General features: G+C 50.7%; 1 protein-coding gene across 1 annotated transcript; it reads left to right on the forward strand.

Annotated features, from left to right (window-relative positions):
• Positions 1-3,352: 3,352 nt before the first annotated feature.
• Positions 3,353-14,139, forward strand: cntfr (ciliary neurotrophic factor receptor). Its single transcript, XM_057024065.1, has 7 exons — positions 3,353-3,663; positions 4,238-4,404; positions 5,842-6,005; positions 11,817-11,885; positions 11,959-12,079; positions 12,507-12,633; positions 12,891-14,139. Coding segments are annotated over exons 1-7 (750 nt in total). The 5' UTR covers positions 3,353-3,562; the 3' UTR covers positions 12,892-14,139.
• The last annotated feature ends 1,305 nt before the right edge of the window (positions 14,140-15,444 follow it).

A 15,444-nucleotide genomic window follows, 5' to 3' on the forward strand; every position in this document is an offset into this window, starting at 1 on the left:
TGCCATCCTGTCAGATTAGCTCGATGATTAGCATTACTGAGAACTGACAGCTAGAGGAAGGAACAATGGCTCATTTATCCTCTTTTCTTTCTCCCTCTCTCCTTCACCCACTCTTCTTTTTTAGCTCTTTTTTAACCCCCCCCCACCCCCGGACCCCCCGGTCCCCCCTGGGTGCTCGCCGTTCCCCTTCCTGGTGGATTACATGTTGTTACCTCCAGGGATCTTTTCCTTGCTGACAGACAGATGTCATCTGAACTAAAGTTGCTCTAAAGTGTTTATTAAAATGAAAAACTGGGAAAAGTTTTTGACTTCTGGAAAAAGCTTGAATGTGTAAATTAGGAATTTAGATCTGATGATGTTGACACGGAACCGTGACGGAACCTTCCGGCATGTGTGAGTGCTTCCATCCATGTTGCCTGGTTACCGGAGGCTCCAGATAAACCAGTTCATGGAAGCAGTTGATCACGTGAAGACAAGAATTCCTTAAAGTTGGCATCACATCCCGGGAGAATCAGATGGGAAACGTTCAAATTGGAGCTCCCCTTTTCTTGGACTTCAGTTTTTCTCATCAGCTGAAGTCGGGAGGAAGGAAAGTGAAAAGTGGAAAACGTGGCGCCGGCTCGTGTCCCCGCCGCTGAGTCCAGACAGTGTGATCAGAGGACACCTGGTTCCTGCAGGATGCTGCAGCTCCACTCCTCTGTTATCTGCTCTCCTTCATCCCTGCAGGATCAGGGGATCAGATTTTACGATTAGGCCTCCAGTAATGGAATCCCAGCTGGAGGGGGCATCCTTAATTTTTCCAAACGACGTTTTCTTCTGGTCGAGAAAGCAATAAATCACCTGTGTGGTGCAGTTATCAAAGAGCAGCGCGGCGTAATCAATAGGCTTTGTGTCGGTGGCGGCGGGCGCACGTTAGCAAAGAGCATCCGAGGCTGCGTACCTGAAGGCCAGCGATTACCTGTCGGGCAGAAGAGACGCGGCTGTCTTCAGAGGGAACTAATGCCTGTTCCTCAGCAGCAACACCCCTCCGAACAGGTGTGTGTGTGTGTGCGTGTGTTTGTGTGTGTGTGTGTGTGTGTGTGTCCTGGGCTGATTAGGTTCCTGCCTGCCTGAGGACGACGGCATCACTGACACCTCTGATTGGTCAATCTCAGCCTGTCACTCATGCAGCCGGCACGGACGTGCAGTTAAGAGCCGATCGTCATGGCGACGGAGCCCCGGGCCGTTATTGCCACCCTGACACGGAGCCGGACGTCTGTGTGAGGCCCCAAGCATCAGTGACGGCCCAGATTTAAATTGGGGCCTTTGGAAGCTGACGTCTCCGCCTGGACGTTCTGGGACGGAACGTTCCGGCTTCCTTCCCCTCCTTCGCCTCCATTTTAATTTTCCATCGGCACTTTGCTGGAGTCGTGTTCCTGTTGGCTCTCACACGTGTCAGTGGAGGAGGAGAAGATGGCGGCTCCATCCTCCACCTAACCGTGGAAAGCAGTGGCGTCTGGCCTGTGGTGGGACGGGGCGCCGGGCTTAATCTCAGAGCCGCTCCAGGACCTCCTCTGAGGCACTGAAGCACCATTTGATCCTTCAAGCACACAGACAAACGTTCCGGATTCTTAAACCTGCTTTTTTTTGCAGCGATTTGACCGGACATCAAAGCCGCAGCAGGAAGCTCAGTTCTGTTTGGGTTCTTCTGCAGCTGTCCCGGCACCGCTTTGGCCCGGGCGTCAACATCTAAACCAGAATCAGGGACCAGGACGTGTGAGCGGGTCTGCTGTAACAGGAGGAAACCCTGAGCAGGACCCGGCTAATGGGAGGTGCAGTCAGCAATCCTTCCCCACGTATCTGAGGGCCACAGCTGGAACATCTGACATGTGGAGGGGATGTCCAGCCCCCACAGACGGAAAACAGAGCAGGTTCTCACTCTGGAGTCAATCAACCAGAGTCAGGAGGAGAGTGTGTGCTTCCCTGAGCTGACACACACACTCCGACACAAAGCTGCCATCACCTCATCCCCGCTCCAGTCAGTGCCGACCTCGGCTGCTGCCTCGCCGCTCCGAAACAACGGCGGCACCCCCGGAGCTGGAACGAGACTCTTCCCCACGTTCCTCCCACCTCCTTCATCACTCTGTCTGCTTCTCATCGTCCTCCTTTCCTTCACTCACCTCTCAGGAACGGCTGTTTCCAATTGTCCTGCAGACATTCCTGGAATTCCAGGGAATTGTCCCGTGTGTGTGTGTGTGTTGTGTGTGTGTGTGTGTGTGTGTGTGTGTGTGCGTGGAGGATGGGTAGATAAAGAGCAGCACATTGAGGAGTCCCTCATTTCTTCTGCGTTGATATTTTTCATTATTTCTCCTGATTTTTGCCAGATATTTTTGGAGCTTAAACATTAAAATGAAACGTTCAGATAAATCCATCATTCGTGTCAATCAAAACTCAATTTACTCGTTCTTATCTGGTTTATATTAAAGGTGGTGCCGCTGTCACGTGACCAGCTGAACCCTCTGCCAGGGGAGGCCTGTTAATGATCGATCCGATGATCAGTAATGATCAACGCCGCGTTTGTGGCTTTGCTTTTGTGTTTGTGATTAATGAGCTGTGACCTGCGGTGAACCGAGGCCGCCACCATTAGCATTCAAAAGTAGCCGCCGCGGTCATCCGTGCACACCAGACGTGCATGTTTAATCACAGCAAGATTTATTAAACATGCGCGTGATCAGGTGATGCAGCCGCTCATCAGCGCCGCCATTTAAATTGAAATGATGCTGCTTTGTTCTTCACTTTGATTTGATGCCCTGCAGGTCTTTGATGTTGCTGCAGCGGCTCTTCAAGCGTCGGACGTGTTGATTCTGTTTCTGTCTCTTTTAGTTTCTGTCATTGGCAGCGTGAACAAGGACAAAATGCAGCAAATATTGGCCTGTTACTCGGTAACCTCTGTGTGTGTGTGTGTGTGTGTGTGTGTGTGTGTGTGTGTGTGTGTGTGTGTGTGTGTGTGTGTGTGTGTGTAACTGAAGCCATCCAATGAGGGGCCCATTGATTGATATGGCCCTAATTAGACTGTGTGATTAATTACTTGTGATCGGACATTGCGTTGGGCTCATTGATGTTGACACGATTGATAAGTTAATTGGTTGCCATGGCAACCACTTGAGCACACACTCGAGTGAAATGAGCCATCAGAGCCTATCAGTGTTTGAGTTCTAAAAAGGTGAAATTTCAGTGCACTAAAACCACCCACGTATCTAATTAGCACGACATTAGCACAACATTAGCACAACATTAGCACGACATCAGCTAATGTGTTTTTTGTTCTGATGTCACACTTCCTGTTCATGAAAAAGAGGTTCAGGCGAGGGAAACGAGCTTTCAGGCAGAACGCAGAGTGAACAGATCAGCTAGAAGCTGCTGAAACCCTGAGCTGAGGAGGTTAAATCTGCTGGGGGCAGAAGATCAGGCCGCTCCTGGAGCTCCTTCCATCCTCACTGGAAACATCTGCTTTAATAAAGTGAGTGTCCTCTAATGGCCGTCGCTTTGTGTTCCTCTGTCTGCAGCTCCTCCTCGAGAGCCGATGGTCACCTGTCGCTCCAACGCCTACCCCAAAGGCTTCTACTGCAGCTGGCACCAGCAGCACCCCACCTACGTCCCCACCAGCTTCGAAGTGGACGTCCAGTGAGTTCCTCCACTCTGAGTCCAGTTTAGGACCCGGCGTGCACGTAGGAATAGATCTGAGCGCAGCATCTGTCCTCCTCAGCTGGAGGACATCTCTCCTCATCAGCTGGAGGACAGATGTCCTCATCAGCTGGAGGACATCTCTCCTCATCAGCTGGAGGACAGATGTCCTCCTCAGCTGGAGGACAGATGTCCTCATCAGCTGGAGGACAGATGTCCTCATCAGCTGGAGGACATCTCTCCTCATCAGCAGGAGGACAGATGTCCTCATCAGCAGGAGGACAGATGTCCTCATCAGCTGGAGGACATCTGTCCTCATCAGCTGGAGGACATCTGTCCTCTTCAGCAGGATGACCTAACGTCTGGTCCAGGTCGGGGGGTTGAGTTCAGGAACCGACTGCCGATGTTTCAGCTTTTCCGGGTTCCAACCTCAAACCTCCGTCCTTGACATGTGTGATTTGGGATCTGGGAATGTGGATGTTTTCCATCTCCGCACCGCGACATAAATAGACGTGTGGATTTGGGGCTGGAGCTGTGCGCGATGGTGACGTCCATCCTGTGGACACGTCCACAGACACAACCAGCGCTCGCTGGAGGTGCAGAAGGATCCAGACCACAAGAACCGCTGTCACGTCCGTTTCCCCGAGGTCTTCTCCACCACCCCCTACAAGGTCAACGTGACCGCGGTCAACGCCCTGGGCAGAGCCTCCACCACCGTCTCCTTTGAGGAGTCCACCATAGGTGAGACCTTTAACCCTTTAGATTCTTCAACCACGTCAGCGGTGGCGACGTGTCGTGGACGAAGACCTCCGGACGGGACGGGAGGCGATCTGCTCGCTCCTCCAGATGTTTAGATGTTTGAGTGCAGAGGGAAAGTTGCTCCACTGCTTATTTTGGTTTTTAAAAAATACCTTTGAGGGAAAGCCGCTGGGCCGTTCTCCACTTCCTGTCTCCGCACAGCCACATAATAACAGCGAGAGAATTTTCATAAAGCCACTCAGAGGGAAAGGCATTCGAGAGAAGAAATTCATTTCAGGAGGAATGAGGAGCACTTTGGCAGATAAGGAAAGTGCTGCCAGCAGCTCTGTTTGTTGCTCACGGCCTCCCACAGGCTGCGTGTGATGTGTGCGTGCACGTGTGATTGTGTGCACGAGTAAGAAAACGAGCCAGTGACTTGCTCTGCCAAGCCCCGGACACAGGACTCATGAAAATGCTAATGCTAGCCGGATTAGCGCCTTGGCTCAGGAAATATCCTTCAAACTATTGGCGATAGCAGAATACCCCACTGTTCCTTTCTTCCCCTCCTCTTTCATCACTGCGGGCCGTTCTTCTGACTTCATCCCTCCATTTTTTAACCCCGTCTTCTTCACCCTTTCACCGACGCCCTTTAATCTTTTGCCATGTGCTTTAGCATATCGGATATTAGCGCGTGTGGCTCCAGTGTGTCACATGATTGAAGGGTGAATGGAAACTTTTAGATTTGTTCCCACTTTTTCAGCCTGAGTTTGTCGCCCCTGTTCCTTCCATCCTCTCTCACCAATCCTCCCTTTGTTAGAAGTCTCTCTCACGCCACCCTAAGTTGTAAGTCCCATTCATTATCGGGCACAACGAGGCACATCGTAAATAAATAAAACAATTTCATGCTCCCTGGTGCACTTCGGAATTCTGAGTGGGAGTCAGAAAATACTCAACTGTCCCGGTTCATCCGACCAAAGCTGGGCTGAAATTAGAGGAGGACTGTGTGTGTGTGTGTGTGTATGTGTGTGTGTGTGTGTGTGTGTGTGTGTGAGGCTTCAGTTACAAAGAGAACCCTGGAGGAAGCTCCTGACTCTCCCAATAACAGGGAGAGGCTCCTCTAGTGTCAGGGTGATCAGACGATGTGGTGTCAGAGGAGTGAAGCTGGAATGTGATTCACCTGAACACCCGCTGTGACTCCTGAATGGACGCAGCGACACCTCAGACGGGCTGGATGTCGCTGCGTTGTCAGGTGTGCGTCACCTCTGCTGTAGGAAGGACTGGTGTTCATGTATGAGGCAGGTCTGTGGAGAAGGTGGCTAATGTTAGCCCCCATGCTAACGCACTGTTACTCGTGTTTACTCGTGTTTACTCGTGATGACAGCATCCATATGATCCCCACCTATAGCTGATCCCTACATGTGTCTGTCCGTCCGCCTGCAGTTAAACCCGACCCCCCGGAGCGTGTGACCGCCACCCCCATCCGCTTCAACGCCCGCAGGCTGGAGGTGTCCTGGCAGAGTCCCTCCACCTGGCCCGACATCGACAACTTCCCCCTCAAATACTTCCTTCGTTATCGGCCCCTCATCCGGGAACAGTGGCAGCATGTGAGTACCGTGTGTGTGTGTGTGTGTGTGTGTGTGTGTGTGTGTGTGTGTGTGTGTGTGGAATATGCGCCTGCCATGAGCTCAGGTGTATCACAGCCAGCTTCTAACTGCTAACAGCTTTATAACATCTGGCAGCTCAGATTTGGTGGAACAACATTTATTCCGAGCACGAGGAGGAAATTGGAGATTTACTGACAGCAGGTCGACGTTCTGGGTTTTTATTGTTCTGCCATTTGCTGAAAACGGGCCTCAAATCTTTGACAAATAGTCGTGAAGTTCCCGGGTCGCCTCTGAGTTCCACCTCAGAAAGGTTCTGGGAGGAGGCGTCTGAGAACAGTTATGAGTTGAAACGGTCCAAGCTGGAGCTGGTGCTCAGGCAGGAATAATTGCTCCGTGTCGTCAGTCTCTATGTTACTGTATCCGACTGTTCCGTGCACGTTCTGCTCCTGTGGGACCTTCTCTAGTAGAAGCATATGTGTCCGGCGAGGGATTCCTGGAAGCAGCGTTCCTCCTGTCACAGCGCTTTTGTGATCAGGAACCCTGGATTCTTCTTCAAGGCTGAAGTGTGTCTGGACCTGGTGAAAGATCTGCTCTGGTCCTGGTCCAGCTGGTCTCACCAATTAAAGGATCCAAATAAGGAACCTTTGAAGGATCATGGAGCCTGAAGCCTGGATCCTGGAGCCTGGAGCCTGAAGCCTGAAGCCTGGAGCCTGGAGCCTGGAGCCTGGATCCTGAAGCCTGAAGCCTGAAGCCTGAAGCCTGAAGCCTGAAGCCTGGAGCCTGGAGCCTGGAGCCTGGAGCCTGGAGCCTGGAGCCTGGAGCCTGGAGCCTGGATCCTGGAGCCTGAAGCCTGAAGCCTGGAGCCTGGAGCCTGGAGCCTGGAGCCTGGAGCCTGGATCCTGGAGCCTGGAGCCTGGAGCCTGGAGCCTGAAGCCTGGAGCCTGAAGCCTGGAGCCTGGAGCCTGGAGCCTGGAGCCTGGATCCTGAAGCCTGGAGCCTGGAGCCTGGAGCCTGGATCCTGAAGCCTGGAGCCTGGAGCCTGGATCCTGGATCCTGGATCCTGAAGCCTGGATCCTGGAGCCTGGAGCCTGAAGCCTGAATCCTGGATCCTGAAGCCTGGAGCCTGGAGCCTGAAGCCTGGAGCCTGGATCCTGAAGCCTGGAGCCTGGATCCTGAAGCCTGGAGCCTGGATCCTGAAGCCTGGAGCCTGAAGCCTGAAGCCTGGAGCCTGGAGCCTGGAGCCTGGAGCCTGGAGCCTGGCTTGTTCTTGGTGTCCTCAGACCTTCAGCCTTGCGGGAGCATCACAACCATCCAGGACCAGAGCAGTGCTGCTCAGCAGCTGATGATCAGAGGTTGGAACATTCAGCTCCATCACGTGCCTGCAGAGATCTTTGTTCTCCATCAGTTCCTCCTCTTTCCCAGGACCTTCATGCTCTCCCTCCCACCCACCAGCTCCCTCGTTAAGCTCTCACTGCAATTAACGCTGCGCTCCAGTGACTCTGATAAGACCAACGGCTGGTTGCTCAATGCTCTCCTGATCATGGGAGCTGGCCTCAGCAGCTCCGTGGAGAGGCTGAGCGCTCGTGCACGGACATGAAGACACCGATCCCAGAGGTGGAAATGCTTCCAGATGTTAGCGTCTGTGGTTGAGGATCAACACGCAGAAGATCAGACCCGTCTAGAAGATGGCAGCATCGTGGAGCAGCAGCTCCCTCTGTCTCTGGATCAAAGCCGCCGTTGATCTCCTGCGTTATTCTGCTCCCACGCAGCTGTCAGGACGTTTATGTCCGTACGTTAAACCAGCCAGGAGGACAGGAATGCTTCAAAGAGATGATTCTCATCCATAAACTCTGAAGATCCTTCATGTTTCCACAACAAACCGCTGATCCAAACCAGGAAGTTCTCGTCCCCAAAGAGCCCACTCAAAGGAAAGCAGGTGGGCGGAGCAACAGCGCCCCCGGTGGCGCGGCTGCGCAGTGTGTTGTGACGCCCGCCCGCCAGCAGGGGGCGGTGCGGCGTCTGGTTGGTTGTCCACAGAGCTGGGATGTGATGAAAGGATGAATAATGGAGGTGTGCGACACGTTCTTCCCTTGTGTCCTCCACCACACTGAGCTGCTCCATCCTTCTACCTCTCCCGCTGCTGTCATGGCAACCTGAACACCATGAAAGTTAAACATTTTACTGGCGTCTCATCATATCGCCTCCTCCGTTCATCCCTCCATCCACACATTTTCCATCCCTCCAACCTTCTGTCATCCAACCTTCCATCCATCCTCCACCCATCCAGCCGGAGATGATGAATGTTTAGACCTTGTTTGTGAGAAAACATCTCATCTAAAGGACACAAGAAGAGACAGATCATTAATCAAGCTCCCTCTCCCACACACACACACACACACACACATATAGAGACACACACATACAGACACACACATCTACATAGACACACAGACACACACATCTACACACACACATAGAGACACACACATCTACACACACACATCTACACACACAAACACACAGAGACACACACATCTACACACACACACAGACACACACATCTACACACACACACATCTACACACACACACACATAGAGACACACATCTAAACACACACACACACATCTGCACACACACACATCTGACATCATCTGATTTTAACAGAAAGGTAAATGAATCTGAAATCAAGCCAGAATCACGTGATTCCTTCTGATCTCCAACCAGAGGGGGGGCGGAGGGGGCGGGGCATGGGCGGTAGGGGCGGGGCGAGTGCTGAGAGGGCGGGGCCAGTCCCCATATCTCAGAGAGGCTGGAGAGATGATTGAAATATGATTGAATTGATTCAATATTGGATATTCATTATTATAAGATGTCAGGATTCCTGATGGAACCCGTTTAGATCATCCTGATCAAAGTCGTTGACAATAACGGTCAATAACACAACAGATAAATACTTTTTAATATTTAACCAACGTTTTGCTCTTCATCGTCCTGATCTCAAAGAAACCCGACACCCCCCAACGTATCGCTGCAATGGTGGGGTTTTATTATGGAAATGGACCAAGTTCTCTAGTTGGTTCTGGAGCTGGATCTGGGGCTGGTTCTGGAGTTGGTACTGGAGCTGGTTCTGGAGCTGGATCTGGAGCTGGATCTGGGGCTGGTTCTGGAGTTGGTACTAGAGCCTCAGGTGGGCTCAGCTTCCTGTTACTCTAATTGCTGCCTGGACCTTCTGAGCCAGGGATCAGCCTACGCTTGGCTTCAGCACATGTGTGCATGTGCACGTGCACGGAGAGGGTTGGTCTCATTAGGTTGATTGACAGCTCCCTCCTTTCACTGCGCTCTCCCTCTGTTCTGCGAACACACACCCGGAACGCCGTCGGGCCAGAGGAAGTGCCACATAATTGGGTTTCCTTTCCAGGACGACGGACACGCTGGTGGATCGGATCGGAGCCCGGCGCCGTCTCCAGTCTCTCCTCCTCTGGTTCCATCCCATCATCAGGCGACCGTCCCCCCACCCCGTTAAATGTTCTCCCCCTCTTTCATTTCCAGCCTAAATGTATATTTGATCAGCTGAAATGAAACTTTATTGATCCGAGCAGGAATTTTTAAGGACGGAACCGGGAGCAGCGGCTGGAGCGAGGAGGTGTGAAGAGGAGCGGCTCCGCTCTTCCCGTCCTGACGCAATCCCTGAGGAATGTTCACGTCTCCTCACGCCGCCTCACATTGTCTGTGCGCGTGCACGTGTGCACGTGTGTTTGAGCCTCTCGGCTGTGCCCCTCCTCCTCAACCCGACCACCGGAATGTTCCTCAGATGTTCTCCTTCTCCTTGTTTCGTGTTGAGCATCCAGATGTTGCATCACTGCAGGTGGCAAACTGCTGCTGAAGCTCCAGAAAACTCGAATCCCCGTTTTTAAAAACCCAGGAGCTGGTCCAGGGAGGTCCAGAGGAGAGCTCAGGAACCCGATCACCTGGAGGACCACCTGGAGGATCACCTGGAGGATCACCTGGAGGATCACCTGGAGGACCACCTGGAGGACCACCTGGAGGACCACCTGGAGCATCACCCGGAGGATCACCTGGAGGACCACCTGGAGGTCCACCTGGAGGACCACCTGGAGGATCACCTGGAGGACCACCTGGAGGACCACCTGGAGGATCACCTGGAGGACCACCTGGAGGACCACCTGGAGCATCACCTGGAGGTCCACCTGGAGGACCACCTGGAGGACCACCTGGAGGTCCACATGGAGGACCACCTGGAGGTCCACCTGGAGGACCACCTGGAGCATCACCTGGAGGCACCGACCCGACCGGAGCGTCAGTTATGGCTCCAACACGACCGTAACTGGGCGGCTGAGGTGCACGTAAAGGCGTGAAGATCACCTGGAGTCAGGTGATCTTCACCTGAGGCCGTGAGGACCTGCCTACCGCCCCCTAGTGGTGAGGAGGAGCAGGTCCTCCTCACACCTAAACATGCTCGGTCAGCGGGTCAGTGAGTGGTGGTTCTGCTCTGCTGAGGACGACCAGTTTATTCTAGTGCAGGGGTGGGCAAACATTTTGATTCGTGGGCCACAATGGGTTCTAACATTTGACAAAGGGGCCGGACCAGGAGCAGATGGATGGATGGAGTGCTTTGGTAACCTCACCTCATTGGAGAAAAAATACACATCTTGGGATATGGAGAAAACATGTGCTTTAATTTCAAATGAAAATGAAGAGAAGCATTACAACAAAATATCTGACTTTGGAATGAGTCTTAAAACACTTAAAATCAAATGAATAAAATGTGCCTTTTTAAAACAAATTAATAACCATTTCTATTTTAAAGCACTGAAAGTTCTGTTATCCTTCAGGATATCACCATCACTCTCCTCCTGACTGTCTTTTTTCTAGTGGGAAAACACCAGAATTGCAGTGAAAATTTAACATTAACAAGGTTTATTCATTTAATTTTTCAAGTTTGGCGGGCCGGATTAAAACGTTTAACGGGCCGCGTGTGGCCCCCGGGCCTTAGTTTGCCCATGCCTGTTCTAGCGTCTAATATCAACGACCCCCTGGCACAGGTGGACCAAGAACACACACACCTCCACAGCAACACGTGTGTGTGTTTGGGTGGCCGTTCTGGCGGCTACGCTAACGTTAGAACCCAGTGAGAAGCTGACGAGATGATGTAAAGAAAGAAGATATGAACATTTATCAGACATAAAAAATAACATTTAATGTTCCGTAAAGATTCACACAGTAAATAACCAGCCAATAATAGAACATCACCCCCAGCTATAGATTCTGAGAGGGAGTACGTGAGTAGAGGCCTGCAAAAGGCCAACAGGCATCTGAATCATTTAATCTAACTTCAGGAGGAGAAAGGGCGCACACACACACACACACACACCACACACACACACACACACACACACACACACACACACACACACACACACACACACACGCCATAAATTCCAACCTGTAACTCTCGTTTTCTCCTCAGCTTCTCTGTTGAAACTGTAGCTGTGCATCATGTTATGTGAGGAAATTTGTGTCTTTCAGCAGTTCAGTGTGTGTGTGTGTGTGTGTGTGTGTGTGTGTGTGTGTGTGTGTGTGTGTGTGCGTATAAAGTATAAAAAGGATAAATCGACAGACCTCCTGACCTCATTGAAGCAGAGGTGTGATGTCAGAACAGGAGTGTCTGTTCCAGCAGGATGATCAACATTAAACCTTCACGCCCGTTGCCATGGTGACGGAATGATTTATGTTTGGGCGTAGACTCGCCCAGCAGTCACGAGCCTGTTGTTCTCTCTGCTGCCTGCAGGTGGAGCTGTCTGACAGCACCTCCCACACCATCACCGACGCCTACGCTGGGAAGGAGTACATCATCCAGGTAACGGCGCCGCCCTCGGCCGGAGGTCACATGACATCCTCTCGCCTCATGACTAGAGTCGCTTTCTTGACAGGTGGCTGCGAAGGACACGGAGATCGGAACCTGGAGCGACTGGAGCGTGGCGGTCCACGCCACGCCCTGGATCGAAGACCCGCTGCCCATCACCTCCACCACGGAGGTGGACTTCTCCACCGGTGAGTTTCTGCCTCAGCGCTATTGGAGGACGTGACGAACGTTCCAAACATGTTCTGCAGCTCCGGTGCGATTTCAGCCGATCGATATTTGATATTGATAAAACTCAGCTGAAAGAATCTTTAAGTTTCTTCCTTCCTGGGCGCAGACGGTCAAAGACTGACGCCTGCTGGCCGCCGTCGGTACTGCAGGTCGCTCCCGCAGCTCCCCAGTTGCTTCTGTTTCACACGATTCCTCAGAGACGATCAGAGGATCAATACAAAAACCAGTTGGTTCTGATCCAATGGTTGCGTGGCCAGACCGACTGGTCTGAACCCGGTTTCCATCTGTTGCGCATCAATTCTTCTCCGATTAGAATCGATTCTGCAGAACTTTCCGGATGAAACTTCAGAGCTTTTTTAGCTGAAAATATGTTTGTTTGTTCTGCAGAGACGAAGACGTCCCCCATCCCCTCCTCCAACGCCCCACAGAAGGCCGACCCCCCAGTGGGCAGAGCTGCCAGAGTCCTCACGTTCTTCTCCCCCCTGCTGTTAGGAATGCTGCCGCTGTTCATGTGGTGAGCACGCTCACACACACACACACACACACACACACACACACACACACAATTATCTGCTTTTTCAGTCTGACCTTCTTTGTACAGCAGAACTTTTGCGTCGAACTGCTTCTTCTCTCTTAAAACAACCAGAAACTTTTCAGTAGTTGGATGTATTTTTATTTTTTTGTATTTATTTTATTTCTTCGTGAGGTAAAAAGCAGCAGAAGACCTTTATGAGATGATTAGATGTTTTATTTGGTTTCTGTCTCCTGCAGATTAACAGGATTTAGTCCTGAAGGGTTAGAGGAGGAAGAGGATTGAGATGAGGAGGAGGAGGAGGAAGAGGAGGAAGAGGATGGAGATGAGGAGGAGGAGGAGGCGACTGGTCTTTTTTTCTATTTTGCACATGTTGGGAGGAGACAGTGCATCGACCATTTCTGTCCATCACATGTTCAAATACACCGCAATGACTTAAGTGAAATTGGACGATTAAAAAATGAGCTTTTTTAGATTAAAGGTGAAATTCTTCAGAGGAACTTTTGAAATCTTCATCATCATCATCATCATCGTCACCATCAACAGCAGGAGCCGCGACATCGCCATAAACGGTGTTGTGTCGCCCCCTGGTGGCCGCGAGGAGCAACTGCAGATTACTGTCGATTTGGAATCACCAAGAACCATCCTTTTTTATTGATCGATTTTTCCTTATGTTGACCACACAAACACACACATACATGCCCAGCATGTGTGTGTTTTTGTTACCGTAGCAACCCCATGCAGCTAAATCATCATGCCAAAGACTCGACGGTTTCACCCGCTTCAACAAACAAGCCTGTGTCGGCCTTTGTCCTGGGTTAAAAACCCACAGGTGTGTGTGTGTGTGTGTGTGTGTGTGTGTGTGTGTGTGTGTGTGTGTGTGTGTGTGTGCGCAGCTCCTGTTGACCTACACCAACCATTTGACAAAAAAGTGGCAAAGCTCCCCGAGGGACGGCGTGTTCCTGGACTAACGCCGTCGTCTGGCTTATTTAGACTCGTAGCTTTACTCTGCTCAGCGATGGATGAAAGGAAGCCGGATCGGAAAAGAATCAAAGAAAACGGGAGCGAATGTGAGACGGAACGCCAGACGTTTGGACCTGGGCTGTAAAACTATCTGCTCTCTGACGCCTTTTTGTCTTTTTGCAGTTTGCATTTCAATAGCCGAAATCAGCAGTTAAACATTACGTTATTCCGAGTATCGATGTCTTTTCTTGTACTTTTACTTTATGGACAATTAATAAACACACATATAGGACTTTAGTTTTTTTTGCAGACGTTCATTATGACTTAATTTCTGTTTGATCCTATTTTGTAAAACTATGATATGTAACTTTAACATTAAACAAAAGGTTTATTATTTAATAATAATGATAATAATAATGTATGTATTAGCAGTAGAATGTCGTAACCTGTACCTGGGGTCTTTTTTATAGATGTATATACAACGGCAGGTTTCAACCATTAAATGTGACCATTTCACAATGAAAAGGCTCCTTCACTGGGTGGGGGGGTGATTGACAGCTGAGTTTGGGGGGGGAGCAGAGGTCGGACCAGAGCAGCTGTCTGTGCTGCGGTCAGTTGTGGCCCCCCCAGAGCTCCGCTCGGGGTGTCGGATTGACAAGAACTTTGGTGACTCTCTGAGCTCCCTGTGGAACACCGTTAAAAGCCCCCCCGCCGAACTGAGAGGGCTGAGGCCCCTGGGGGGCCCTTAACCATCCATGCAGAACCTCCAGCAGCGCTCCAAACCTGTCAGGAGGGACTCACACCCGCGGCCTCGGTCCTCGTCCATCGTCTCCTTCTTGTCTTAATGTGGGACGTTTGCTGACTGGTGGCTCGGAGGGGGCGGAGCTACAAACCATCACTGTCACCTGACACCTGGCCCGGCGACCTCGAGGGTTTTACAGACGCCCAGAGTCTGACGGGGAAGAGAACACACAGGTGATAAACACACACCAAACACACTCATGTCCTGCTGCTCCTGTGTTCGGCCGCCAGGGGCAGCAGAGCGCCGCTCCGCCTCTGTCCATGGTTCTGATCAGCTGATCTGGTCTATCACCATGGAAACAGCGAGGCGAAACACGAATTCTGTTTAGAGGTCTTATTTACAATTTATGGCTTCAATAACTTTATATCCTATTATTTTTAGGAAGAGACGAGAGTTTATGCTGGATGATGTCACTATAAACTAAATAAAATTTACCAACAGACTTTCTTCCCCCCTGTATCTTTATTAAATGTCTTGTATCGTTACGGAGTCCCCCTTTAAAGATATTAACATTCCTTTTTCTGAACGACCCTGTCGCTATAAGGAAATATTGTACATGTGTGGTGAATTTAAAGTTATTGCTTTAAGTTTGCATTTCAAATCTAGCCTAGCTTTATAAATTAGCCTAGCCTATCTGATTAAATTATCCGACATTTATAAACTTTAATCAAAATGTGTTTTTTTTTATTTGATAAACTCCACGTTCAATGTTTCAACAGTTGCTGCTGAAGAAAAACATCAAGTCTGATTAACTAGCCTTTTTAAGTTTTATTTCTTTTCACCCACTATGTTGACTTAAGCTCTTTAAAGATAAACTATTAAATTTAACGACTAAAGTGTTGAACGGACCCACCGACGGTTCCATCTGTGGCCACTTGGGGGCAGTCGAGCGCTGATGACGCTCTAAACCACTTTTCAGTAAAACCAAAGAAGAAGACGGAAACCAGGAATAGTGGGATGAAATGGGGTAGGTCTCGTTTTCCTTCCAAAAAAGTATTTAAATGACATAAACGGTGTCAGTTGCTGTT

Source organism: Takifugu flavidus, unplaced genomic scaffold, assembly GCF_003711565.1.
Source record: "Takifugu flavidus isolate HTHZ2018 unplaced genomic scaffold, ASM371156v2 ctg355, whole genome shotgun sequence".
NCBI lineage: Eukaryota > Metazoa > Chordata > Actinopteri > Tetraodontiformes > Tetraodontidae > Takifugu > Takifugu flavidus.

What these genes read in the sequence shown, in the direction of transcription:
- cntfr (XM_057024065.1), top strand. Translation starts at nt 3,563, where the DNA reads ATGGTCACCTGTCGCTCCAACGCCTACCCCAAAGGCTTCTACTGCAGC. An exon ending in AGCTTCGAAGTGGACGTCCA is followed by an intron (nt 3,664 to 4,237) that starts GTGAGTTCCTCC and finishes ACACGTCCACAG; the next exon opens with ACACAACCAGCGCTCGCTGG. An exon ending in GGAGGTGGACTTCTCCACCG is followed by an intron (nt 12,080 to 12,506) that starts GTGAGTTTCTGC and finishes TTTGTTCTGCAG; the next exon opens with AGACGAAGACGTCCCCCATC.